The sequence below is a fragment of the Camelina sativa genome, chromosome 11 (assembly GCF_030686135.1).
Source record: "Camelina sativa cultivar CO46 ecotype springtype chromosome 11, ASM3068613v1".
NCBI classification, from domain to species: Eukaryota; Viridiplantae; Streptophyta; class Magnoliopsida; order Brassicales; family Brassicaceae; genus Camelina; species Camelina sativa.
The window spans coordinates 14,491,368-14,517,755 of NC_141890.1; the positions used below are offsets into that span (position 1 = coordinate 14,491,368).

A 26,388-nucleotide genomic window follows, 5' to 3' on the forward strand; every position below is an offset into this window, starting at 1 on the left:
TTCGTTTAGTTCATCTTTCGGATTGGAGAGATTGTCACCTTTCTAGCACACTGCTACGAGTTTTTCTCTTTTTCTCTGGTATTATGGCTTTTGTTTTTACAGTTTATGCACCGATGTCTAGATCTGAGTTTCAAAGGAGGAGCAGGAAGGAAACGATGCTGGATAAGGAACGGGAGGAGGAGGAGCAAGGAGTGATTCGGATTCCGAAATTTGATTTTTCGGATCTGATTGATAAGTTTAAAAATTTGGTTGGGAGAATGTTTCACTTGGATGGGAGGAGTACGGAGGCTCTATTAGCTTTTATGCCCAAGGAGCGAATCTGGGATGTAGAAGGAAGGGTTCAGGGCACAGATCTTGGGAATGGAAAATTTCAGTTCGATTTCAATAATGAAGAGGACCTTCTCAAGGTTTTGCAGAGACGCCCATGTCATTTTAATCGTTGGAGTTTCTCCCTCGAGAGATGGGAAACAAATATCAGAGAGGATTTTCCAAATACAATGCTGTTCTGGGTGCATATAAAGGGAGTCCCGACGATATATAAGAAGGACCAAACCTACAGGGGAATTGGTAAAGCTCTTGGGACAGTGGTTGTAGTTGATATTGAGGGTGCTAAGGTCCAAGTTTCAGTTAACGGAGACAATCCCTTACAGTTTGAGAGTAAAGTTGTTTTCGAGAATGGTGGGAGTGTTAATGTTACTCTTCGTTATGACGATCTTGACCGATACTGTTTTACCTGTAAAAGAATTTCTCATGAAGAAAGGTCATGTCCTAAACTTTTGGAATTAGAAAGGTTGAGAAATAAATCTCGAAGAGCATCCTCGTCCTAGTCGGATTCTCAGATGGGAAAGGGTCTTGGAGGGTATGAAAATAGGGAGGACCAAGCTGAATCTTCAGCACAGGTCAGGAGAAACATTGCGAGAGATTACGAACAGAGAGGACAGAGAATTGACTCAGATCTTCGCCAAGAGTTGCGGGAAAAGCGTGCTTCCCGGAGTAAAGGTGTCTGGGATAGGCTGGATCAGGATAGCCCTCAAGGTATTCCCCGATATCGGGAGATATTTCATCCCTATTCAAGAGATAGACCTTCCGGAAAAAGCAGGCAGCTAGACAGGAACTATGGAGCAAATGAAGGAGAACAGAGGAAGTCTCGGGCATCCTTTTCTGAGAACCGTTTTTATGAGCGACATGTAGATGGAGATTTTAGCAGAGATTCCATGGCAACTTCTGACTCACAAAGAACGATCTCGGATATTTATAAGACAAGGAATCAGTTAGCAAAGTTGCGGCTTGATAGACATACATGAGGAGAGGGAATATATCATGTAAGTTATGAGGCACAGAGGAGAGAGGCCTTTGCGAAGCAGAGTTATCAAGATAGAGAGATGGGAGAATATGTTCCCAGATGGAGTGTGAAGTCCCGACCCAAGAAGGATTCTTATCATAAGGGAGAAAACTCTATACAGAAACATGGACGGCTCGGAGAAACAAGGGATAAAAGCATTGATCAGGCGAGCAAGGAAGTAGTTCTCGAGGTTGAAGAGGGCTTCCCTAATAAATCTTCCACTCCTCCGGCGGAGGTCTGTGTGGAATGGAATATGGAGCAGCAGAAGTCTGATCGCCCAACTCCGGTTGATAATAATGAAGATCTAATCGGTCAGGATGCAGAGATGGAGGACAAACTGATAATGGATGAGGAAATGATTAATAATGATGATCTCCTAGATGAAGATACCCCCCAGTGGATGACTATCTCCGTGATGCAGGTCTTTTGCATGGTACTACAGAGCAAGAAGTGATCATAGGGGAGGGTGATGAACAAATTGAAGCTATTTCTCAGCTATCACCGATCATAAGGCAAAAGCCTAGTGTGACCACAAAAATGATGACTACGAGAGAAAAGGCCAAGGAAAAGATAAGGAAAGATCAGGGTAAAATGGGTGCAGCCTCTCTGCAAGCGTGGGTAGGGCATGCGCGTTTGAAAGCTCCTGCAAAAGACAAAGGTGAGGATCGAAGATGAGCTCCTAGGAGCCCTGATATCTCCGGGGCTGCTTCCAGAAAACTTAATGCATTAAGAGCCCGACAATCCCCAAAGAAGAGGCAAGGTACTGGGCGTGCAAGATCGAATACTGTCCCTCGTGCTGAGGTGTTCCCTTCTGCTTTAAGTAAGAAGTCTACTGCTAAATCTGGTTCGGTGGTGTCCCAGAAACCACCCAGTTCCCAGATATGAATACAATTGCCTGGAACTGTCAAGGGGCGGGAGCCTACTTGACTTCAGAGCACCTCAAAGAGCTCAATAGATATTTTTTTCTTGCTTTTCTTTTTCTTTCTGAGACAAAAAACAAATTTTCTTTTATGCAAGACATTCAATTTTCTTTAGGTTATGATAATTTATTTACCGTGGATCCATCTAGGAGAAGCGGAGGTTTAGGTTTGTTTTACATGAATTCTCCTAATGTGACTATTCTATATTCTGATAATCGGATGATAGATGTTGAAACCACATTGGACGAACACAAAGTATACATGACTTTCGTGTATGGAGATCCGGTTGTGGCAAATCGAGAAGATGTTTGGGAAAGGTTGACAAGAATCAGTCTTACAAGGTGCGGGCCTTGGTTCATGATAGGAGATTTTAATGAGATAATTGGGAACCAGGAGAAAAAAGGAGGTAAAAGACGAGTTGAGTCAACTTTTCTTCCTTTTCGAAATATGCTTGCTAATTGTGGGATGATCGATTTCCCATATAAAGGAAATTTCTTCTCGTGGATCGGTAAGAGAAGGAACCGTAAGAGGGTTCGTTGCAGAATGTATCGGGCGGTTGGAAATGAGGAGTGGCATCATTTGTTTTCCCACACTAATGTGGAGTATCTTAAGCTTTGGGGATCTGATCATCGACCTGTGCTGGCTAGAATCTCATCAAATAATCGTCGGCGGCAAAAGAGTTTCAAATTCGATAAAAGATGTTTTGGGAAACAGGGTTTCAAGAATGTAGTCAAGGCTGGTTGGGGAGAGTTGACTACGGAAGGCCCATCTGATGTTGATTCAAAGATTGTTGCTTGCCGGAAGGCAATCTCTATGTGGAAAAGAGAAAACCCGGGTAATGCAAAGCAGACCATTGACACTCTGAAAGATAAATTAGATCAAGCTCAGGATAATGACTCGCTGACCATGGAGGAAGAACTTGAGATGAAATGGCAGCTTTGTGCTGCGTTTAGGGAGGAAGAGCTATATTGGAAACAAAAAAGTAGAGTCACTTGGTTAAAAGAGGGCGAACGGAATACAAAGTTCTTTCACGCTACTACGAAGCAAAGAAGAGCTCGAAAACGTATATGCAGCTTAAAGAACAGAGAGGGTGCCTTGGTGCAGTCGGAGGAAGGTATCGAACATGTGGCGACTCAATATTTTCAGGAACTGTTTTCTGCGTCTAACATCACAGGGGTAGAGGAGGTTCTCCGGTCTGGTCCAAAAAAAGTCACACCTGAAATAAATGTATCTCTAATTCGTCCTCCAACAAATGGACAGATAAGAAAGGCTGTGTTTGGTATCAACCCGGATAAGGCGCCCGACCCAGATGGGATGACAAGTCTATTTTTTCAGCGGTTATGGAAACTCACCAGCAAGGATATCATTAAAATGGTAAAGGATTTTTTTGAAACGGGTTCGTTTGATCCAAGGCTGAATGATACAAACATTTGTATGATCCCCAAGAATGAAAGGCCTAGGGAAATGGGGGAGTTCAGACCCATCAACTTATGTAATGTAAGTTATAAGACCATCTCAAAAGTTCTTTCCAATCGTTTGAGGAAAGCCCTCCCTAAGTTGATCTCGGAGACACGATCAGCCTTTGTGGCTAGACGTCTGATTACAGATAACATCCTACTAGCACAAGAGAATTTTCATGCCCTACGTACAAACGCAATATGCAGTTCCAAGTTTCTTGCTATCAAGACGGACATGAGCAAGGCGTATGATAGAGTGGAATGGTCATTTTTGGAAAAAATTATGTGTAGGTTGGGATTTGATAGCAAATGGATCTCGATGATGATGTGTTGTATATCATCAGTCTCTTACAAAGTGCTCATCAATGGGGAAGCAAAAGCAAATATAATCCCTACAAGGGGATTACGCCAAGGCGACCCGCTTTCCCCATTTTTGTTCATCTTATGTACAAAGGCATTGATAGCACAAATCCATGGTGCCAAGGCAGAAGGACGTATCACTGGCCTAAAAATAGCTCAAGGGAGCCCACCGGTGTCACATCTACTGTTTGCTGATGACAGCCTATTCTTCTGTCGAGCAGATATCCAACAATGTGCTGAGCTTCTTACGATCATAAACAGATATGGGGCAGCTTCGGGACAACAACTGAACAAGGAAAAATCGGCTATCCTCTTTGGTAATAAAGTGAATCAAACTCTTAAAGCGGATCTAAAAAGGGCGATCAGAATCTCAAAAGAAGGTGGAATGGGGACGTACCTGGGGCTACCTAAGACGATATGTGGCTCTAAACAACAGGTTTTTGCTTTTGTACAGGACAGATTAAACGCTAGGATAAACTCTTGGTCAGCAAAATTCTTCTCAAAGGGTGGGAAGGAAGTCTTGATAAAGTCTGTTGCACAAGCTTTACCAACGTACGTCATGTCTTGTTTCCTACTTCCTCAACAAATAGTAATCTGGCTTTACTTTCCAAGCAGCTAAGGAGACTTCTGAGATTCCTTGATTCTTTACTTAGCCGAGTACTAAAGGGACGATATTTCAGATACACAAACCCCATAGATGTGAAAAAAGCAAATTCCCCATCATTTGGGTGGAGAAGTATGATGGCAGCCAAACCTCTCTTGCAGCAAGGACTATGGAAGAACATCCGCTCGGGGTTTTAATACCCGATTGTGGTTGGATAACTGGATTCCTACAACTCCTGCACGACCAGCAAAGGATAGAGGCGTAACAAGAGATCCAAATGTGTATGTGAACCATTTGATCGATTTTGAGACGAAGACTTGGAAAATGGACAAGCTAGCCGAACTGGTGGATGTACTGGACATCTCGTTAATAACTTGTCTACAACCCAACAGGAGGTTTATGGTTGATGACTATGTTTGGAGCTTCACAAAATCAGGTCAAGGTCGGGATATCCTATCGCTACTCTTTCGAGCCAAGAGGATTTAGAACCAAGCACAACAAAACTTAAGAGTCAGGTCTGGAAGCTGAAATCGTCGAGAAAAATCAAACATTTCATGTGGCAAGCCATTTCAGGATTCTTGGCAGCCAATAGCCGATTAGTAGGCGACATTGCGGCTCAGATAAGTCATGCTCTAGATGTGGAGTTGAGGAGGAATCAATCAATCATGTACTTTTCAGGTGTCCGCCAGATCTACAGGTATGGGCTTCGTCCAATATAGCAACTCATCCGGGTGTGTTCCCGAGTAACTCCATTTACGAAAATTTTGATTATCTCTTGTGGCGAGCTAAGGAACATGGTGCATCAGAGGAACAATTAAAGGTTTTTCCCTGGATCTTGTGGTACAATTGGAAAGCGAGGAATGAGAAAATGTTCAATAACAAGGATATCTCCCCGATTGATACTTTAGAACTTGCTTTGGCTGAAGCTTTAGCGTGGCGTTTGGCGCAGGTCGTCGAAGCTTGCGAGGAGTCGGAAGATGGACAACCAGAGGATTTTGAGGAGGACGAGGAGACCATAGGTGATGTTCGGTGTCAACTAGATGCATCTTGGGACAATAAGGATCAGTTTGCAGGTTTGCGCTTTGTTTTGCAAAGCTCTGCAACTTACTTCGGGTTGAAATGTATGAGACGACACCTCTCTGTTTCTCAATCTGAGTTGGAGGCACTTCTCTGGGCGATGGAATCAGCGATACAACATGGTTTGACATCAGTTCATTTCGAATCAGATTTTGTGATACCATTATCAAGGTCATTGAGGAGATTGATGAGTGGCCTAATTTTTCCACAGAGTTATATAGGTTTCGGGATTTAAGAGCTAAGTTTGTGATTTTTTCTATCTCCCATATTCCTAAAACTTTAAATGTCTGTGCCGATCGCCTTGCCAAAAGGGCTCGAGTACGAGGTTATTTGTTTTCCCATGTATAATTAAAGGTTCCGGAATGGTTGGCTTTAGAAACCAACCTATTCGATCTTGAGTAACAAAATATGGAGTTTGAGGTCAAAAAAAAAAAAAAAAATTCTTAAAAAGTAAACTATTAAATGTGAAAGTGGAAAATGTTATATGAATTTTTTTTGTTCTTTTATTTCTAAGATGGTTAATTCTAAAGCTATTTGATACTAAGATTCTTAAAAATATATGATACCAATATACAATTAGCATATACTACTCAAAACTATATAAGTCAAATTAGTCAAATATAGTATAGAAAAATGCAATTCATATTGTACCATGATATAAAAAGACATCACAAGCTTAAAAACATGTTTTTTTAAGCATATGATAGTAAACATACAATTTTCCTTTTTTATAATAGTTTTAAATACGTTTTTTTTGCTTAAAGATGAAGACTACTAAGAAACTAAATTTACAATAGAGAAATTCATATGCATCATCAAATCAGAAGAAGTTTATCCTGCTTTACCACATGAATGTCCAAAAGGAAAAAAAATTGAAATTCTAAAATATAAAAAAGGAACAAAACCTAACATGCCCAACATATTAAATCATGATATAGTTCATTTTTCTCATGAAGTAGTAATATTAACACAACAACAAACAAACACGACAATCCTGAAGTAAAAATAAAACATGGTTCAAGGCTATACCCATAGGCCAAGCAAGTTAAGTTACAGATTAGGGCATCAATTTTTTTGGAGCATATTTTAGGCCAAAAGTTTTAGGTTTTTTATGTAGGAAAAAATTAAAATTATAAGTTTAGTTATTAAATCTAATAAAAAAGTTTCCATATTCGAAAAGTTTTAAAAGAATAATGAGTTATTTGGCAATATAATATTTATTTTCGTATGAATATTTAAATGAACATGAAAACATTGAAAAGAGAAAGAAAAATGTGAGCAAGCAAAAAATGAACTACAATATGAAAAAAATGAAAATAATTTTTCTATTAGTATATTTTATAATTTTGTTTACAATAATAAAAATGGGTTTTAAAAAAATATTAGCGTATGACATCAAAAATTGCCGGACTGACTCATGGAGAGTAGGAAAGACATACATAAACACTCTAATGAATAAATAAATTTGTCAAACATTATCACATAATTTTTATCTATGTAGTATTAATGTGAACAACAAACATGATAACCTGCAAAAATAATTTTAAAATTTTTCAAGAATACCTATTGAAATTTAGAAAGATATATAAAAATAAGATAATTCTTTATAGGAACCTAATGACTGAAATTAAATATTAATAACTTAAAATTTGTTTTAAAAGGAGAGTACTTAGGGATTGAATTCTAATTTCATGGAAAACGGAATGAATTATACTTTTATGGAAAAAAAAATTGGTAAGATCTAATGGGAAATAAATGAGTAAGCAATTATCAAATTACTTACGGAAAACATCCCACCATTAGATTATATAAGATTAAATGCCATAAACTAATTCAGAAATGGGAATCCAAAAATTTATGAATTTATAAGAGAATTTTGAGAACACATAAACATCCCATGGTCTAACATAATCTAGAATCCTTTCTTGCCCATGATGAATCATTTATAAGATTGAAACCCAAAAATAAATTTTATACATAATTTAGAATCTGGCTTTGCCCTGAATCATACATAAGACTGAAACCCATATTTAGAATTTCAAAATAAACTATAATTAGTTTTTTTTTCCTAGGATAAAACCACAAACTGGTAAATGATGGTTTTAGATGAGAAAAGGTCTACAACTGGTTCTTATTGAGGAAGAGAAAAAGGAAATATTAAGATTTTGTTTGTTTGTTTTATGGGCCTCTAATTACTTAGGTCCAAAGTATAATGAATTTAATTAATTAGGTCCAAACAATAAAAGAAGACAGGTGTTAGATATATAACATGTCAAGTGTCATCTTCTTAGCAAAAGCTGAGAAAAACCTTCTCATATTATATAAGAACATAATCTAGAATCCAACTTTGCCCTGAATCCAGTGGCGGAGCCAGAAATAATGGATTATGGAGGTCATATATTGCTAATATGTAAAAATTATGGGGAGTTTTTATTTAAAACTTAAGAGATTATATAAACACAAAAAAAATTTAGTATAAAAAAATAAAAAAGGGAGTCAAAAAGGGTAGTAGAACCTGAGACATGGGTGTCAATTCACTAAAAACAAACCAAATTTACCATTATGTAATATATATAAGCCTAAATTAAAAAAAATTATAAATTTTATGGGTGTCAGTTGACACCCCTCCTCCTTCACCCTCTGCCACTACCTGAATTATATATAAGACTGAACCCCATATTTAGAATTTCAAAATAAATATAATCAGTTTTTTTCCTAGAATGAAACCACAAAACGATAAATGGTGGCTTTAGATCAGATGGGGTCTACAACTGGTTCTTATTGAAGAAGGAAAAAATGAAATGTTAAGAGAGTTTTTTTATTTGTTTTATGGATCTCTAATTACTTAGATCCAAAATACAAATAAATTTAATTAATTAAGTTTAAACAACAAAAGAGAACAGGTGTTAGATAGATAACATGCCAAGTATCATCTCATCATCTCCCTATCAAAAGCTGCAAAAACCTTCTCATGTTATATAAAATTTTTTAGTTAAGTTTGAATGCTGTTATTATGATTTTGACAGCAATTAACATCCCTTTAAAAGTAACTTAATTTGACCACATGCATTCATTTTAAGAAACGGTATATTCGTATAGAATATATATATGGAACAACAAATTATATTAGAACCCATTTCAACGAGCACAAACAATATATAATGTTAGCTTAAACTCCCATCTACTAGACACCAAAAAAAAAATGGATACTCCAAAGCAATACCTTCCACCACTGTTCATATTGATCATCTTCTTGACTACAACATCATCACATGCCGGCCATGAAAGCAACATTCTGGTTACCAACGATCCACCATCAACAAAATCTGTGTTTCCTACCGGGAAAATAACTGTGGAAATCACAAACGATCTTGGTAATCAGCTAACGTTATTGTATCACTGTAGATCAAAAGACGATGATCTTGGCAACAGGACTTTGCAGCCAGGTGAGTCGTGGTCTTTTAGTTTTAAGCGTCAATTCTTTGGAAGGACACTGTTTTATTGTGATTTTCGATGGCCGAGGTTTCCAAATAAATTGTATTGGTTTGATATATATAAAGACCATCGAGATAGTTCCGGTGATAACTGGTGCGAGAAGTGTGTGTGGAAGATAAGACAAACCGGACCTTGTAGGTTCAACGATGAAACTAAGCACTTTGATATTTGTTATTCTTGGAATTCGTTTTTGTCTTGACAACCATCGATATGCTATTTGTACTAATGGATTGCATTTTATAATAAATAACAGACAGATAAACTTAGTTCTTGCTGATGTGTCTTCTATGACTGACGAGTTTCACTGTTTCAAACATAATATAAAACATAAGATTTCTATTATTCCCAACTTTTAATATGTTGGTAATCAGTATTACCTTCAGCATTCGATGCTACAAAGATAATATACCCAAGCTATTTTACATTAAAGCTGAAACAGAGAGACAATACTAACAATAACAGTTCATAGTTTTGTTTATGCATCCATCCATACATACATATTTATATACACAAGGACATGTAAAATCCAGTTGTGTCCTAATAATTCTACTTGGTTGTCGTATGAACAGCAGCAACAGTAGATACCATTGAGTCCATACCACACACATTGTGAGGTCCTCTGCATATTTTGTAGTAACCATGCTCTCCCCACATCGATCCCCACGAGTTCTTGATAATCCAATAAGGCTTCTCCTTAAGACGGATTGGTGCATAACCCACCGAACCAAACCCAACCAAGAGCACTCCATGGTCTTGGCTCTTTGAACATACATATGGGCACGAGACTCCTCCTATGTATGTTTGCATCCACATCGCATTGATAGCAACTGTTTTTGAGCAACAAAGATTAAATTAATCTCTAGCTAATTCTTAAATCAGTAACAAGGAAAAAAGAGTTTTCAAACTTACTAGCTAGAGGTCCGTGCTTGACTAGATTAGCAGCGATCTGATCTTCATCAGCAGAGACAACGCTGAAGTTAAACACGCTGGCAGCGATCTTGCTCTTGTCGAACTTGCAGGCGGAATGATCACGTCCTGTATAAGGATATTCTTCTTCCTTCATAAGACCACCAGCTTTGAGAGTGTACTCAAAAGCGTTGTTCATTAGTCCTCCACTACAACCAGAGTCACATGAATTGGCTTGTGCTGGATCACACTGCACGAAGAGCACGATTCATATATACAACCACTTCACCAAAACACATCAAATGGGAAACCAACGATTGATAATGGAAACAAACCTCATGGTCACAATCTATAAGCTGCTGCTCACTGAGGCTAACAAGCTCTTTAGTCGCTAGAAAATGAGCTCCTTCAAGAGCTCCAGTGGCACTAAACGACCAGCATGAACCACACATACCCTACTCACAATTAAAAACACACACAAAGACTCACTTCTTCTTCTCTACAAATCCATGAACGATTACAAGAGCTTAAAACCACACGAATTCGAAAATCTCTATCTACAAACCTGGTTTTTAACAGGAGTGACGGCTCCTTGTTCACGCCAATCGAACTCCGTGGGGAGATCGGTAGTCGGAAGAATCGGCGCCGTCTCAGTGTCAGTAGGAAGACGAAACTTGCGGCGTTTCAGCCCCATGAACTGGCGGCTGAACTCCTTGGGAGTAAGATCTGAGAACTGCGTGACGCCGTGAACAGCAGACGGATCCAGAAGCTGGTTACGTCTAGCTCGCCTTAGGTTAGCCTTGAACACACGGAGGCGATGATCGTGCTCTTCCTGAGTAGCGTAAGTCTTCTGGTACTTGGATTTGAACAGAGAGAAGTGATGCTCTGCGTTGAGGAGTTCATGGTTCTCCTCCGGGACGACTTGCCTGATCGGATTATCGAAACCTTCGCCGGATCCGAGAGAAACTGCTAGTAACGCGGCTGCGATGAGGAAAAATAAGACCACACGATCCATCCCTTACTTCTTCTTGGCTTTTCCGAGAGATAAGGAAGAAGAAGAAAAAACTGTTACGAGCCTTTGTTTAAAAGGAGTGTGAGTAAACACGTGGCGTGTCGTAGTTGGTTGCTTAGTTTGGATATTTCTTGGGGTAAACGATCGACATGACAAGCGACACGTTGCTTGTTGCTTCTTCTTCTTCGTAAGCTATGACGATATTTGTTTTTCTCTCTGTTGTAATTTCAGCTAAAATCTGAGGGTATGATAATAATTTAGCATTATTCATTCTCAAAGGGCTTCTTAATATGAAAGACTGCTACAGCATCGTTGGAAACACATTTTTTTCAGCTAATTACAAGTTCTTGTGGTCATACATGCCAGAGAGCCTGTCCATTAAACAAGACAGCTAGCGTTACAAATACTCGTTGTTACCAAATTCTACAACTACCATCTGAGCATGTATCAGTTTCCCTTTCGTACGTATATAGTGTCTTATTCAGCTTCACGATCAGATCCATTGATAATAGAAGTTATGAACTGCTTGCCTGATTCTGCTAATTCCCCAAGCCATACACGCAGCTGCAAGCTGTTAGCATACGATTTGTAACACTCACAAACTAATTGACATATAAAGAGTTAGCACTTGGCATATCAAAAGGGAGAGGGGGCAGAAAACATAAATCAAAATTGTAACCTTTTATAAAATAAATTGAGGGGTATATTAGTAATTGGATTTGATCTTCCACTTCTCCGCCTCCCTCGCCGTAAAGCGACTCTCTCCAGTCCAGTCCAAATTGGGAGGTGAGCGAAATCTCCGGTTGTTTTTCTTTTTCTTCCAGTCATGGAGTTGAGATCGGATTCACGATCGACTTCGTTTTCTTCTCTCCTATTCGTCGTGCTTCTATCGGTTCTCAGCGGATTCGTTTCCCGTACCGACTCAGCTCAGCAACCTTTCCGCCGCGAGCCGGGTCATCCTCACTGGCATCACAGCGCTTTCCTCGACGTACGAGAGAGTGTTCGATCCGATGTCCGCCGTATGCTTCACTCCCGTGCCGAGGTAATATCTCATCCTTGAATTATGTGAATGAATCATCATCATCACTGAGTCTGGATTTGCTAGAATAAGAAGAAGAAATCGTTGATTAATTTGGCTTTCTAGAGTCACCGAATTGCAATTGAAAGTGTCTAGCTAATGCCTATGATCATATCTTTGTTCGTGAATATGGTTATTAGATTGGCTGATTTTGGGTGACACATTGAGAATTGAAGTTCCACATTATAAAAACTTGTCTTGTTTATGCTCCATTCTACTTTTTGGTTTGGCAGGTACCATTTCAGGTTCCTCTGGAAGTGAATATAGTGCTTGTAGGTTTGAATGGAGATGGAGGATACAGGTACTCCATGGATCATCATAAATTAGAGGAGTTCTTGAGAGCTAGTTTCTCAACTCATAGGCCCTCATGCCAGGAGACGGGAGAGCCACTTGATATTGAGCATCGACTTGTTTACAATATCTTTCCTGTGAGTATCTATCTTAAACCAGTCTTCACGAATTCATATCGCTTCTACCTTCCCTGTTTCAAGATCCGATTATTCTATATGAATAGTAGTTCTTCGTGTTTTTGAATTGTTCAAAAACGAAACTATGCAAGTTCTGTAATCGTGTATTTGCTTTAGCTGAAATGCATTTTGCATCTCGAGCAGATTATTACTGTACATGCACTTGTTTGCGCTTGATATTATGTTTTAGTGACTTCTGAAGCCATTATTTTCATTGTTAACCCATTGACTTATTAAAATATTCGTCATTTTTCTTATGTTAGAGTGGGCAACCCGAATTAATAGCTCTGGAGAAGGCAGTGAAAGAAGCCATGGTGTATGCTGGAACTGCACTAGAGGTTGCTCTGATCTTATCATATCTAATTTTTTCTCATAACCCACCTAATTTAATTACATATCAGATCTGTTGATGAAGTGTAAATTTTATTGCTGTAAAATCTGCATCTTAATGTAAATGTTGCTAAGTTGCATTTTTTTTTGCATTTAGACTGATTTTGGAAGACACTTACCTGCCTATGACGTAGAGGCAACAAAAGTTGAGTCCGCATTTAACCAGCTTTACTCGTATATATTTGATATGGATGTGGGAGCTGGATCAGCAGCAACGGCAGATAAACCTATACCAAGTGCCATATTGGTAGTGAATTTTGATAAGGTATGGCTTCCAGTGCTCTTCTTACTTCTTGTATCTTGCATATGGTATGCAGAATGTCTAAATGCGTTACCTGTGTTGTTTGGAAATTTTTTTTTATGCTTTCTTGGGTTTATAACCCCCATATTTCTCTTTGTTCTTGAAGTAGCTTTTGTCTTCTCATGTTTGGGCAAATGATTATATCCTGCTGTATTTCCTAACTGACCCTTTCTTTTCTTAACTCATTATTCAGGTAAGAATGGATCCTCGAAATACAGAGATCAATCTAGACAGTTTGATGTTTTCAAAGCTACCAGAGCTTAGTGATGCAGACAAACAGAAACAAGAGGCAGATTATATTTATCGATATAGATACAATGGTGGAGGAGCATCCCAAGTTTGGCTTGGATCAGGCAGGTAAACTTATCTTTGTTTTTCTTTCCTCGTTGCAGTAAAATAAGTTTATGTACTAGGATTCACAAAACAGTACGTACCGGGGTTGGTATAGTATAAGGACAAAATTACTCAGTGGTTTTCATTGGTATCTCTTTGTTATCCCTATGAGTGATTGTGCCATAGATTTGATCAACCAAAATTTACCACCCTCTTCTGAAATTATTACATCTGTCTAATCATCAAATTATATCATGGTCCCTTATTCAAGATATTGTTGGCGAACTGTTTCTGTCCTTATCTGCTACAATTTTTCATTGAAGCTCTCAACATGATTTTATCTTCCCTTCTTGATAGATATGTTGTCATCGATTTGTCTGCGGGGCCTTGTACATATGGGAAGATTGAAACTGAAGAGGGAAGTGTTAGTCCTAGAACAGTGCCAAGGATACGAAACATTGTCCTTCCAGGAAACGTTAGCCCTGTTGGTCATCAGTCTACCAATGATATCTTTTCTGGTCAGTTAGCAGCGTTAGTAGCTACTACAATTGAGCACGTCATAGCTCCTGATGTCAGGTAATATGATATGTGAAACTTTACTTTCTTCTAGCAATGAAAATTGTGCTTAGATGATTCATTCTGAGTGCAACCAGGTTTGAGACGGTTGACCTAGCAACTAGAGTGCTGGTACCCATCATTGTGCTCCAAAACCACAATCGATATAATATCATGGAAAGAGGACAAAACTACAGCATAAAAATTGAAGAGATAAAATCCGAGGTAAAGACTTCTTGTGTTAAATGAATGATGTTCTAGAAATACTAGAAGTTCTTATATTTTCTTTGTTCTCCGAATGGTGTTTTCGCCCCTACGAGTCATAAGTAAAATTACATGTTTGCCTAGTTTAAGTCTATTAGAAAATTAGCACCCAAAATATTTTCCAAAGTACACTAAAAGATTTGACTCTGTTGGTTTTCACATGCTAACTTTCCTGAGTCTTTACAGGTAAAGAAAATGATTCATCATGGGCAAGAGGTAGTGATCGTTGGAGGGGTTCATCCATTACATCGTCATGAGAAGTTAGCTATTGCCGTCTCAAAAGCCATGCGTGGGCATTCCCTTCAGGAAACTAAAAATGACGGAAGATTTCATGTGCATACCAAAACATACCTAGATGGTGCTATCCTCAAAGAAGTGAGTTTCGGTATTTGGGTAACTGTGGCTTGCGAGTTAGGTTAAGCTGGGAATAAATAGTTCTTAACCTGCTGTTACTGTTCCAACCATTGAAGTCTCTTGTGATTGTTTATTGGGTATTGCAGGAGATGGAAAGGTCTACCGATGTTCTAGCTGCTGGTTTGCTCGACGTGTCTGACCCTGGGCTTTCTAATAAATATTTTCTCCGCCAGGTAATCTCAGAAAATTTCATGCAAATTTGTTTCACAAATATTTTTCATGGCAAAGATTCCATATGTTTTTCTACTCAGAGCTGGGATGATGAATCTGAAGGTTCGGGTGATTCCATAGTAAAACATAGGCCTCTCTGGTCATCTTATAGCTCGAAACTTCAGAAGGGAAAGAAGAAGAAAGCAGTTAAGAAAAAAGGCGATCTTTACCGCACTTATGGAACAAGAGTTATTCCAGTGTGAGTTGATTAATATCAACCACCTGATCAGATTATTCATTACACTGGCCAAGCTATATCCAAAAATTAAGTGTGAATTACTCTTTCAAACTAAAATCTTTGATCAATATAAAGGTTTATCCTCTCATTAGCTGATGTGGATCCAATGCTCATGATGGAAGATGAGAGCCTTGTGTGGGCGAGTAGTGATGTAGTCATTGTGCTTCAGCATCTAAACGAGAACATACCTTTGAGGTGAGCAAAACACAAGAACAATAAAAGTATAAAACAATGATAAACCTGCTACTCTTTTCATCATATTGATATTAATTTCTTGTTTCTGCAGTTATGTTTCTGAAACAGAGAGGCAGCACGCTGTTCCAGCACAGGTACAGCGGCACATACTTGCTGGCATAGCTTCCGCTTTAGGCGGTGTAAGTGCACCGTATGAAAAGACCTCTCACGCGCATGAAAGACCTATCACCAATTGGCTTTGGGCAGCTGGTTGTCACCCGTTTGGACCATTCTCAAACGTCTCCCTGATCAGTCAAATGCTTCAAGATGTTGCACTGGTGAGCCTGAGTCCAACATAATGATTTCTGAATATATATTTGCATTGAAACCCTTCTGAATCTCGTGAGATATTTGTATGTTAAATCCGCAGAGGAATACTATTTATGCACGGGTTGATTCTGCTCTACGCAAAATCCGTGAAACCTCAGAGGTCAGCCAACTGAAACTTTTATATTCTTTTAGTCTCCTCCGCAGAGAATGCATCAATTGTGGTTGGTGTATTAATGTGCAGGCAGTACAAAACTTTGCATCTGAATACCTCAAGACTCCACTTGGAGAGCCCGTGAAAGATAAAAAGAACAAAACCAAAACGGAGCTATGGGTGGAGAAGTTCTACAAAAAGACAACCACATTGCCGGAGCCTTTCCCACACGAGCTAGTTGAAAGAGTGGAGAAATATCTAGACGTAAGTGAAGAACACTCCACGATTTCAGTTTTCTTACCAGAATGGGATTATATTCTTACACTCTGTTTTTTGTGTCTATTTCTTATAACAACAGACTGTAGAAGAGCAACTGGTGGATCTATCTTCTTTGTTATACGACCACAAGCTATACGATGCACATCTGAACAGCTCAGAGATTCTTCAGACCACCATGTTTACACAACAGTAAGTTTTAAAAGTGTTTTCTTTCTCTTCTGTTTACCAAACAAAATGTAACATTACGTGGTTGCAGGTACGTAGAACATGTATTGGAAACAGAAAGGGAGAACATGAGATGCTGTAAGATAGAGTACAAATACACAGTTGGAGTAAAGTCTTATCAAACGTTGGTGTACGGAGGAATACTTGTAGCTGGTTTTCTCGTATATTTTCTTGTTATTTTCTTCTCTTCTCCTCCTTCTCGGTAACTTATTTACTCGGTCTCATAGATTCTGTAAGTGTAACAGTTTCTTGTTGAAGAGATGTATTTTTATAAGATACTAACTTCTTGGCTACTTAATAATTTTTGTTTATTTTATTGACTTGACTAATTCGCATCGCACTAATTCAACTAATGACTCATTGTTAAACTTAAGGCTAGTAACCAGTTCTGAATTCGATACCTGAGGTTGTGCAACACCATCATTCTCCATGTGTGATTCATTTGTCTCCACTTCAAGCTCTGAAATCGATTCTACTTTTTGAACGGATGATTCTGTTGGAACCGGTTCATGAACAGAAAACGATTCGACCTCGGATGAAGAACAATTCTTCACCGGAGCAAAACGAGCCAACACTCTTTGCTTAAAGACACTCCAATCCATAATTTTCTCTTTATTCATCTCTCGCATAAACCATGTCAATGCAACTCCGTCTAAACACAAAAAAACAAGATCAAGCTTCGCATCGTCTGAGAAACGGCCACGATTGAAAAGCCTCTCCACTTTTGGAATCCACAGCGACGGAGCTGTTCCGGTGAACATAGGTACATCCTTACAACCATCATCTTCAGAGATCACAGAGTCCATCATCGCGTTGAAGCTCCGATCACAGTTTCACCGCACCATTGATAGATCCTTGATGATCTGAACTCAACTAAGAACAATGCTTCTATACTCAGCTAGAAATCAAAGGAATGTTACAAAGATCATAAATCAAACACGACGTAGCTTAATCTGAGAATGAGTTGATCAACATTGATCATCTCTCGAGCACATCACTCAAGCACCCAAGCACATCACTTGAGAATTACAAACACAGTTCAACATAATCCTCCCTTGACACTCCTCTCCTTTATTTATACTTCTCAACTGCAAACCCTCTCAGAGAATTAGAGTCTTCTCTTCAACCAGCCAGCTCATTGGCTACGTCAGCACTCTCTTCTGTTGTTGAATCACTAGACCAACCTTATCAGCAGGCAGTACAAAACTTTGCATTTGAATACCTCAAGACTCCACTTGGAGAGCCTGTGAAAAATAAAAATAACAAAACCAAAACGAAGCTATGGGTGGAGAAATTCTACAAAAAGACATCTACATTGTCGGAGCCTTTCCCACACGAGCTAGTTGAAAGAGTGGAGAAATTGTAGATGCAGTTGCTGCAGCAAGATATTGTTTGGAACAAAGGTCTGCTAGGACACAGAATTTTGCATCTGAGGACAGACAAGTGGAGAATAGCAAGGAAGCGCAGCTGATATGGCAAGTCTTATCGCTGGTGGAATGAGAAGATAAAGCAGAATCGAGAGAGAAGATATGTGGAGAATATTATTCTTGGTGGATAAGGAGAGGGAGTTCTTGGCAAACAAGTAACTGCCTTAAATGAAGATTTGAAGATCTTTTTGTTAGGATTTAGTGAGATCGAATATAAAAGATTTTGGGGGATCGGGGTAGGTTTTCTTAACACTAGAAAAACCTTTTGTGCGAGATTGTAACTTCAAGGCTAATCAAAGAAAGCTAAGAAGGTGAGTATTGGGTTATTCTCTTAGATCTATACTGGTGAGAGTTTAGATAGAGAAGAGAAGTGTGCTTAGATTTATTCTTGTAACCATTTGAGAGTTTAATAAGAATAAATAGTAAAGCGTTTTCCAAGCAGAAGATTGTGGTGTTAATCCTCTATACCCTTACAATTGGTATCAGAGCGGACAGCTGATAAAAGTCTTGTTTCCTTTTCAACAGGTGAGATCTTGTGATAAGAGGTATGGAGAAACCACAAGCTTTTGTTGCAATACCGAAAGTTCTGAAACTGGATCCAGAGCACTATGGGCATTGGAAGGTGTCGGTCAAGCAGGCTATTCAAGGTATCGACATGGAGGCCTGGTTTGCTGTTGAAGATGGCTGGACCGAACCAATGGTGAAAAATGACAAGGGTGAATCGATGCTGAAACCTCGGAAGCAGTGGACTGCAGAAGAAAAGACTGAGGCTAAGCACAACTCGCAAGCCATGTCGGTGATTTTCAACTCTCTGCCGCTGGATCAGTTCAATAGTGTCCAGGGTTGTGTGGCTGCGAAAGAAGCTTGGGATATCATCCAAGTTACCTTCGAAGGAACTAGAAATGTAAAAAGGACACGTCTGGACAATTTGGCATCAGAATTCAAGAATCTGTCCATGGAAGAAGGTGAAACCATTGCAAGTTACAACAGTCATCTGAGTGCTATCGCACAAGAAGCTGTTATCATGGGAAAACGCTACAAGGACAAGAAGCTGGTGAAGAAATTTCTTAGGAGTATCCCAGATAAATTTCAACCACACAGATCTATCATTGACGTTTCCTTGAACTCAAATGAGTTGAAGTTCAGTCAAGTTGTTGGTATGATGCAGTCATTTGAGATGCAGCTGAAGAAAAAAGAACAACGCACTGAACGATCATTTGCTCTAAAGGCTGTTGAAACACAGAAGAATACTGAGACCCAAGATACTGCAGATGAAGAAAAAGTTGGGTTACATGTGAGGAAGTTCTTCCAAAATATGAAGCGTGGTCAGCACAGAGGATCCTCATCTACAATCATAAGTGAGTCGGAAAGGGACTTTAAAAGGGGTGATAGGCAAGAGCGCCAATGTCTGGAGTGTGAAGGATACGGACATCTCAAGGCAGAATGCCCTAACTACAAGCGCAAAGGGTTAATGCAATGCTATGGATGCAAAGGATATGGACACATCAAGGCTGAATGTCCTACCAAAGAGAGTAGATCCAAATCGTTTGTTGTCTGGAGTGATAGTGACTCGGATGATGACGTGCAAGAGGGTGAAGTCCTTAATAACTATGAGGCTCTGCTGGGAGTCATTGAGGAAGGTGAAGTGGTGGAGCAGGAAGTGAAGGAACAACCGGCTGTTGTGTCAGATTCTGAAGTTGAAGATGCGGATCTACCAGCTGAGGAACAGGTTACCCTGTTAATTTCGAGTCTGGTTCAGAAAACTCAGGAGTATGATGTGTTGCTGGCTGAAAAATTAGATCTGGTGGCAAGGTTCAACTCGCTGTCTTCAGATCTTAAGGAAGAAAGAGCCAAGTCTCAGGGACTTGAGAAGCAACTGGAAGAGCAGCTTAAAAACATCATAATGCTGAGCAAAGGAACAAAGGATCTTGATACCATTCTAAGTAGCGGAAGAGTGGGTAATACTAAGTGGGGACTCGGGTATCAAGGGAATGATGCTTCAACATCTACAAAGTTTGTCAAGGGCCTGAATGCAGAAAACAAAGAGGTTGTACCCATCCAATCAAAGACAAAAGCGGCAGTACTGGTCAAAACCAATTCTCACCAAGCAAGAAGTGTGCATTCTCAAAGGATAATTCAGTCTTCTTATAGAGCACCTTTTGGAGTTATGCATGTGACTCAGTCATTTGATACATATGGGTTGGATGTGAATAACTTTTCAGCACATCAGGCATTCAGACCAGCTTACCAAGTTTCACGGAGTCGAAGAAACGAGTGTTGGTACTGTGGAAATCTAACTCATTTTAACGCACAGTGCTATGAGTACAACAATCGCTTGTCAAGGTTTTCCCAGCAAGCAGCTTATCCTAGAGATATGAGACCGATCAACAAGCCATTGTTTCTCAAGAGGAGTGGTATGTACTGTAATATAGCTCAGGCTGAGGGTAAGTTTGGTTCTGAACAAAAGAAGTGGTACTTTGATAGTGGTTGTTACAGACACACGACTGGAGCTCACACTAATCTGTCGGAATTTGAGAATATATCCACTGGTCATGTTACTTTTGGTGATGGAGCAAAAGGGGAAATCAAAGGCAAAGGTGTTACTGGTGGAAGTGCAAAACCTAGTCTCAAAGATGTATTTCTAGTTGATGTGTTGAAGGCAAATGTCATCAGTGTCAGTCATTTGTGTGATGAAGGTCTGGATGTTACTTTCACTAAACGGGATTGCAAAGCTGTTGATTAACAAGGATCTGTGAAGCCTTAAGGGAAGCGGACGAGTAATAACTGTTGTATGTGGAAGTCAACAAATCATTGCTTTCATGCGTCCACAGGGACAGACACTGAGTTGTGGCACCAGAAGTTGGGTCATCTGAACATCCGCACCATGCATAAACTCGCCCATCAAGATATTGTTCAAGGGATACCTAAGCTCCTATCTGATCAACACTTTGTGTGTGGACCATGAAACAAAGGAAAACAGGTAAAAGTGTCACACAAGGCGGTTCATGATGTTCGCACTGGTCGTATTTTGGAATTGGTACACATGGATCTTATGGGTCCAATTCGTGTCAATAGCCTGTCTGGTAAACGATTCATTTTTGTTATGGTCGATGACTTCTCTCACTACATATGGGTGCGTTTTCTCAGGGAAAAGTCGGATACACTTGAATGCTTTCGCATCTTGGCCCTCCAAATCAAAGGTGAGAAGTGGGCTATCAATGCAATACACAGTGATCACGATGGTGAGTTTCAGAACAAGCAGTTTAATCAGTTCTGCACCGCTCAGGGTCTTATGCATCAATTCTCAGCTCCCAGGACGCCGGAACAGAATGGTGTAGTTGAATGGAAGAACAGAACACTTCAGGAGATGGCAAGAGCAATGCTTCATGGGAATCAAATTCCTCAACAGTTCTGGGATGAGGCTGTCAATACTGCATGTTACATTATCAATCGGGTGTATGTTCGACCAGGAACCTCCAAGACACCCTATAAATTGTGGAAGGGTCGCACTCCATCAGTCAGTTATTTCCATGTCTTTGGCTGTGTATGCTACATCTTAAATGACAAAGACCAGCTGGGCAAATTCGATTCCAAGAGCAATGATGGGTTATTTCTGGGTTATTCAGGAAACAATACTGCTTTTCGTGTTTACAACAAGTGTCTGCGTTCTGTTCAGGAAACTGTCAATGTGGTGTTCGATGATATTTTTTTCCAGTGAGTCGCTCATTCCAATTCCACACCCAGATGACTCGGTAACTGATGCTCCTGAGCCTTTTAGTGTTCCTGAGTCTCCAGCCTCCACAACACCTCCCTGTGTTCCTTCTAAGGATTGTCCTCTTCCGGATGTCTCTCAGGTGCATTGGAATCACTCCCCTAATGATGTTATTGGGGAGATTCAGGGGGGGGGGGGGCAGAGTTACCAAGGGGAAAGCAGATTGACTTTCTTCATCTAGCTGGGAAGAAACAGCGATCGATCAATTCAGCAGGTGCCTCAAGACTCTGAAGTCGTACAATTTGCTTGTTTTGTTTCCTCGGTTGAGCCGAAAATCACAAAGAAGCTCTGACAGATGAGTTTTGGATAGCTGCTATGCAAGATTAGCTTGAACAGTTTGCTCGCAGCGATGTGTGGGAACTCACAAGCAGACCGGTGGATGTCAATGTGGTGGAAACCAAATGGATCTTTAAGAACAAAAGTGATGAAAATGGATATATTGTGAGAAATAAAGCTCGGCTTGATGCTCAGGGTTACTCATAAGTAAAAGGAGTCGACTTTGATGAAACCTTCGCACCAGTGGCAAGGTTGGAATCCATTCGCTGTCTGTTTGGCATGGCATGTGCTTTGAACTTCACATTGCATCAGATGGATGTCATGAGTACCTTTCTTAACAGGTTTCTTTAAGAAGAGGTCTATGTCGAGCAACCCAAAGGGTTTGAGGATCCACAGCATCCGCAACATGTGTACAAACTGAAGAAAGCTTTGTACGGACTCAAACAAGCACCTATAGCCTAGTATGAGAGGTTGACTATGTTTCTTATGGATCAAGGCTATGTTCGCGAAAGTGTGGACAAAAATCTGTTCGTTCTTAGTCTTGACAAGGGCCTGATGTTTGTGCAAATCTATGTCGATGAAATTGTCTTTAGATCAACCTGCCAGCAACTCGTCAATCAGTTTGTCCAGAATATGACTGATGAGTTTGAAATGAGTATGTGTGGTGAACTAACTTATTTCTTGGGCTTGCAGGTACAACAGTCAGCTGATGGCATCTCCATGTCCCAAAGCACATATGCGAGGGGCTTGGTAACAAGATTTGGCCTTACAACCAGTAAGGAGGCCAAGATACTTATGGGGGTGAATGACAAGCTCTCAAAGGATGAAGCAGGAGAAGATGTAGATGAGAAGCTGTATCGAGGGATGATTGGTAGTTTTCTGTATCTGACATCATGTCGTCCGGACATTGGCTTAGCTATTGGTGTATGTGCCAGATATCAAGCCAGACCTAAGAAGTCACATCTCCTGGCTGTGAAGAAGATCATCAAGTACATCAAAGGCACAGTCGAACTTGGTATCTAATATACCAAGGACACAACCACCAGTCTTACAGGCTACTGTGATGTTGACTGGGCTGGTTCCGTGGATGATCGCAGAAGCACAAGCGGTGGATGCTTCTTCATGGGAAACAATCTCATATCCTGGCACAGCAAGAAGCAAAACAGTGTAAACAGCTGAAGCTGAGTACATAGCTCTGGGTAGCTGTTGCACACAGCTGATGTGGATGAAGCAGATGGCTGTCGATTATGGTATTGTTTCTGAATCTATCTTAGTCCATTGTGACAACCAAAGTGCAATAAACATCTCAAAAATCATGTTCAACATTCGCAAACTAAACACATAGATATTAGACATCACTTCATTAGGGAATTGGTTAAGGCGAAACTGATTGAGATTGATCATGTCCGTACTGAATTTCAACTGGCTGATTTGTTTACTAAACCTTTGGACTTTACCAGATTCACTAATCTGCGAAAGTCCATTGGGATCTGTGAAATCTAATTCTTTGTTGAGTTGTGGAAATCCTAGTATATATAAGAGGTTAGTAGTTGTCTTGTACTTAAAGACTGAGTGGAAAATAGCTGCCTGTCATGCCGGTCCATGTCCCTGTAAAACGTTGTCATGTCATTAGGAGGTCAAAGAGCTGAGGAGAGACAAATCCCTATGGTATATTCAGAGGCTTAAGCTGACTTCAGTGATTGTTTAAGCCAAATGATATCACTGCATGTCAAGATCTTCGAAGCACAAAAAGGTGGCAGTCCCAAGCAATGTGAAACATCAAAGCAGTGGAGAAAAAAAAAACAAAAAAAAAAACAAAAGGGGACGAATCTTGCTTCTCGATTCTCCAAAGAATTTCCAGCTGACTATGCATGGTTGGTTTGCATCGAAAGGACTGAAGGCATGACAATGTGAAAGTCTAGCCACCATTGTCGACTGATGATCTTTGACAATCCAAGAGGTTGTGGTAGTATCTGAGGTGTGTGCTGATACAAACGATTGGCATGAGCTCACAAGGAGAGGTTTCCAGGTATGTTCCATATGTTTAAAATTAAAATATCATGGTTGATCTCTCTCTGGGTTCCTCAACAATTCTCTATGAGGTATGAGGTCTCTGAGTGTTAAGCTGCGTAAAACTTCATGACTGTTTTCTTCCTACTCGGAATGGACTTTATTGCACTAAGTTGTTGCTCAAGTGGTTGCAGTAACAAGAGGTTTCAGCTTGGTTTGCATGCTCAATCAATACTTTCAGGTGCTGGTTTGTGCTAGGAAGACTGTATTTACAGTTGTCTAACCTGATTTCAGGGGTGATCCCAGCACTATTATGTATGGCTACATGTAAGTGTTCTGGTTGACTTGACTACTTGTTTTCTACTTGTTTTTGACTCATGTTTGCCAAACAAGCTGGGGGAGATGTGGACTTGGATTGTGAATTGACTGTTTTGCTGTGGGGGAGCAAATAGGCGGTTGCATTTGTCTCTTATTGGACCTTGCTTTGTGTCTTGTGTTTTGTGTGGTTTTTTATTCTCTCATGTTCTCGAGGATTGGGTGCTTCTTTATCAAACATAGTCAAAAAGGGGGAGATTGTAGATGCAGTTGCTGCAGCAGGATGTTGTTTGGAACAAAGGTCTGCTAGGACACAGAACTTTGCATCTGAGGACAGACAAGTGGAGAATAGCAAGGAAGCGCAGCTGACGTGGCAAGTCTGATCGCTGGTGGAATGAGAAGATAATGCAGAATCGAGAGAGAAGATATTTGGAGAATATTATTCTCGGTGGATAAGAAAAGGGAGTTCTTGGCAAACAAATAACTGCCTTAAAATGAAGATTTGAAGATCTTTTTGTTAGGATTTAGTGAGATCGAATATAAAAGATCTTGGGGGATCGGGGTAGGTTTTCTTAACACTGGAAAAACCTTTTGTGTGAGACTGTAACTTCAAGGCTGATCAAAGAAAGCTAAGAAGGTGAGTGTTGGGTTATTCTCTTAGATCTATATTGGTGAGAGTTTTAGATAGAGAAGAGAAGTGTGCTTAGATTTATTCTTGTACCCATTTAAGAGTTTGATAAGAATAAATAGTAAAGTGTTTGCTTGGCGTTTTCCAAGCAGAAGATTGTGGTGTTAATCCTCTATACCCTTACAGAAATATCTAAACGTAAGTGAAGAACACTCCACGATTTCAGTTTTCTTACCATAATGGGATTATATTCTTACTCTCTCTTTTTTGTAGGCCTGGGCATTTTACCCGAATCCGAAACCCGAACCCGAACCCGACCCGAAATAAGCAGTTCGGTTCGGATTCGGGTGGTATTAAATACCAGATCGGATTTAGTTTCTTTGAAATTCGGATACCCGATCGGGTTCGGGTATTACCCGATATCCGAAGTAGATCCGAATCAACCCGAAATAAATACAAAAATGCATCTAAGTGAGTTTGAACCCACTACCTTAGACATTAATTGATGAATCATAAACCATTTTGCTACCTTGATTATTCTGTCATAGTATAAAAACATGAAGTATTTATATATATTCATATATTCTAAAATTGACTTATTTTTTTCTTTTGCAATCAACAAAATCGATAATTGTTTTTTTTTTTTTCATACCCAGATCAATTTTACTAGAAACATTACTAGCAAATCTGAACAAAAAAAAAAGAGTGATTCTTTGATGGGTTTGAAGAGTGAATGAGGTTGGAAGATAAATATGAATCATAACATATAATTTGCTATAGATATTGTTAGATTTGGTAGAACATGTAAAAGATTTGATGCTTGAAGTGGTGGCAATGGATAAACAAAATTAGGGTTTTTGGCTGAAGAAAAGAGAGATGAAGAAAAAAGAGACAAGAAGAGGGCTTAAATTAAAGGAGACAAAATTAGAGCATGTAAATTAAAGGTTTTTTTTTTTTTTTTTTTCACGACAGAAGAAAATAGATTTTTTTGTTTTTTTTTTAACTGAATTCGGGTATACCCAAAATTACCCGAACCCGAAGTCAAATTATCTGAATCCGAACGTATACTCGAATGCCCAGGATTAGTTTTTTGTGTCTGTTTCTTATAACAACAGACTGTAGAAGAACAACTGGTGGATCTATCTTTTTTGTTATACGACCACAAGCTATACGATGCACATCTCAACAGCTCAGAGATTCTTCAGACCACCATGTTTACACAACAGTAAGTTTTAAAACCTTTTGTTTTCTTTCCTTCTGTTTACTAAAAAAAATGTAACATTACAGAATAAACGTGGTTGCAGGTACGTAGAACAGGTATTGGAAACAAAAGGGGAGAACATGTATTGGAAACAGAAAGGGAGAACATGAGATGCTG

The 26,388-nt window shown here is 39.5% G+C and overlaps 4 protein-coding genes and 1 pseudogene across 5 annotated transcripts; 4 read left to right on the top strand and 1 right to left on the bottom strand.

The window, feature by feature from the left end:
- The first annotated feature begins 2,523 nt into the window (after positions 1–2,523).
- Positions 2,524–5,995, top strand: LOC147933989 (uncharacterized). Its single transcript, XM_087472422.1, has 4 exons — positions 2,524–4,631; positions 4,845–5,078; positions 5,120–5,242; positions 5,362–5,995. Exons 1-4 carry the CDS (start codon positions 2,524–2,526, stop codon positions 5,993–5,995), a joined length of 3,099 nt encoding a protein of 1,032 aa, XP_087328548.1.
- A 2,928-nt stretch (positions 5,996–8,923) lies between these two features.
- Positions 8,924–9,527, top strand: LOC104728008 (S-protein homolog 2 pseudogene; annotated as a pseudogene). The gene has a single exon (XR_015570285.1). The product of XR_015570285.1 is annotated as an S-protein homolog 2 pseudogene (transcript).
- Positions 9,528–9,574: 47 nt separating this feature from the next.
- Positions 9,575–11,396, bottom strand: LOC104723504 (putative cysteine protease RD19C). Its single transcript, XM_010441890.3, has 4 exons — positions 10,727–11,396; positions 10,497–10,616; positions 10,165–10,411; positions 9,575–10,082 (listed from the first exon to the last, which is right to left on the bottom strand). The coding sequence occupies exons 1-4, from the start codon at positions 11,174–11,176 to the stop codon at positions 9,802–9,804; spliced, it is 1,098 nt and encodes a 365-aa protein (XP_010440192.2). The 5' UTR covers positions 11,177–11,396; the 3' UTR covers positions 9,575–9,801.
- On the top strand, positions 11,335–16,911 carry LOC104732004 (uncharacterized). The gene is made up of 16 exons (XM_010441891.3): positions 11,335–12,215; positions 12,485–12,679; positions 12,982–13,056; positions 13,206–13,373; positions 13,603–13,766; positions 14,100–14,318; positions 14,396–14,522; positions 14,748–14,936; positions 15,062–15,148; positions 15,227–15,384; positions 15,499–15,618; positions 15,710–15,935; positions 16,028–16,087; positions 16,169–16,342; positions 16,437–16,546; positions 16,614–16,911. Exons 1-16 carry the CDS (start codon positions 12,000–12,002, stop codon positions 16,786–16,788), a joined length of 2,463 nt encoding a protein of 820 aa, XP_010440193.2. The 5' UTR covers positions 11,335–11,999; the 3' UTR covers positions 16,789–16,911.
- Positions 16,912–18,556: 1,645 nt separating this feature from the next.
- LOC147933990 (uncharacterized) lies at positions 18,557–20,752 on the top strand. The gene has a single exon (XM_087472423.1). The coding sequence runs from the start codon at positions 18,557–18,559 to the stop codon at positions 20,750–20,752; it is 2,196 nt and encodes a 731-aa protein (XP_087328549.1).
- The last annotated feature ends 5,636 nt before the right edge of the window (positions 20,753–26,388 follow it).

Bases quoted from the DNA above. Each gene is read 5' to 3' on its own strand.
- LOC147933990 (XM_087472423.1), top strand. From the start codon at position 18,557: ATGGAGAAACCACAAGCTTTTGTTGCAATACCGAAAGTTCTGAAACTG.
- LOC104732004 (XM_010441891.3), top strand. From the start codon at position 12,000: ATGGAGTTGAGATCGGATTCACGATCGACTTCGTTTTCTTCTCTCCTA. The intron at 13,767-14,099 runs GTAAACTTATCT...CCTTCTTGATAG, and splicing joins GTTTGGCTTGGATCAGGCAG to ATATGTTGTCATCGATTTGT. The intron at 14,523-14,747 runs GTAAAGACTTCT...GAGTCTTTACAG, and splicing joins TTGAAGAGATAAAATCCGAG to GTAAAGAAAATGATTCATCA.
- LOC104723504 (XM_010441890.3), bottom strand. From the start codon at position 11,176: ATGGATCGTGTGGTCTTATTTTTCCTCATCGCAGCCGCGTTACTAGCA. The intron at 10,617-10,726 runs GTTTGTAGATAG...AATTGTGAGTAG, and splicing joins TCACTCCTGTTAAAAACCAG to GGTATGTGTGGTTCATGCTG. The intron at 10,412-10,496 runs GTTTGTTTCCAT...CTCTTCGTGCAG, and splicing joins TTATAGATTGTGACCATGAG to TGTGATCCAGCACAAGCCAA.
- LOC147933989 (XM_087472422.1), top strand. From the start codon at position 2,524: ATGACTTTCGTGTATGGAGATCCGGTTGTGGCAAATCGAGAAGATGTT. The intron at 4,632-4,844 runs GTACGTCATGTC...CCTCTCTTGCAG, and splicing joins GTTGCACAAGCTTTACCAAC to CAAGGACTATGGAAGAACAT. The intron at 5,079-5,119 runs GTTTATGGTTGA...TCACAAAATCAG, and splicing joins TGTCTACAACCCAACAGGAG to GTCAAGGTCGGGATATCCTA.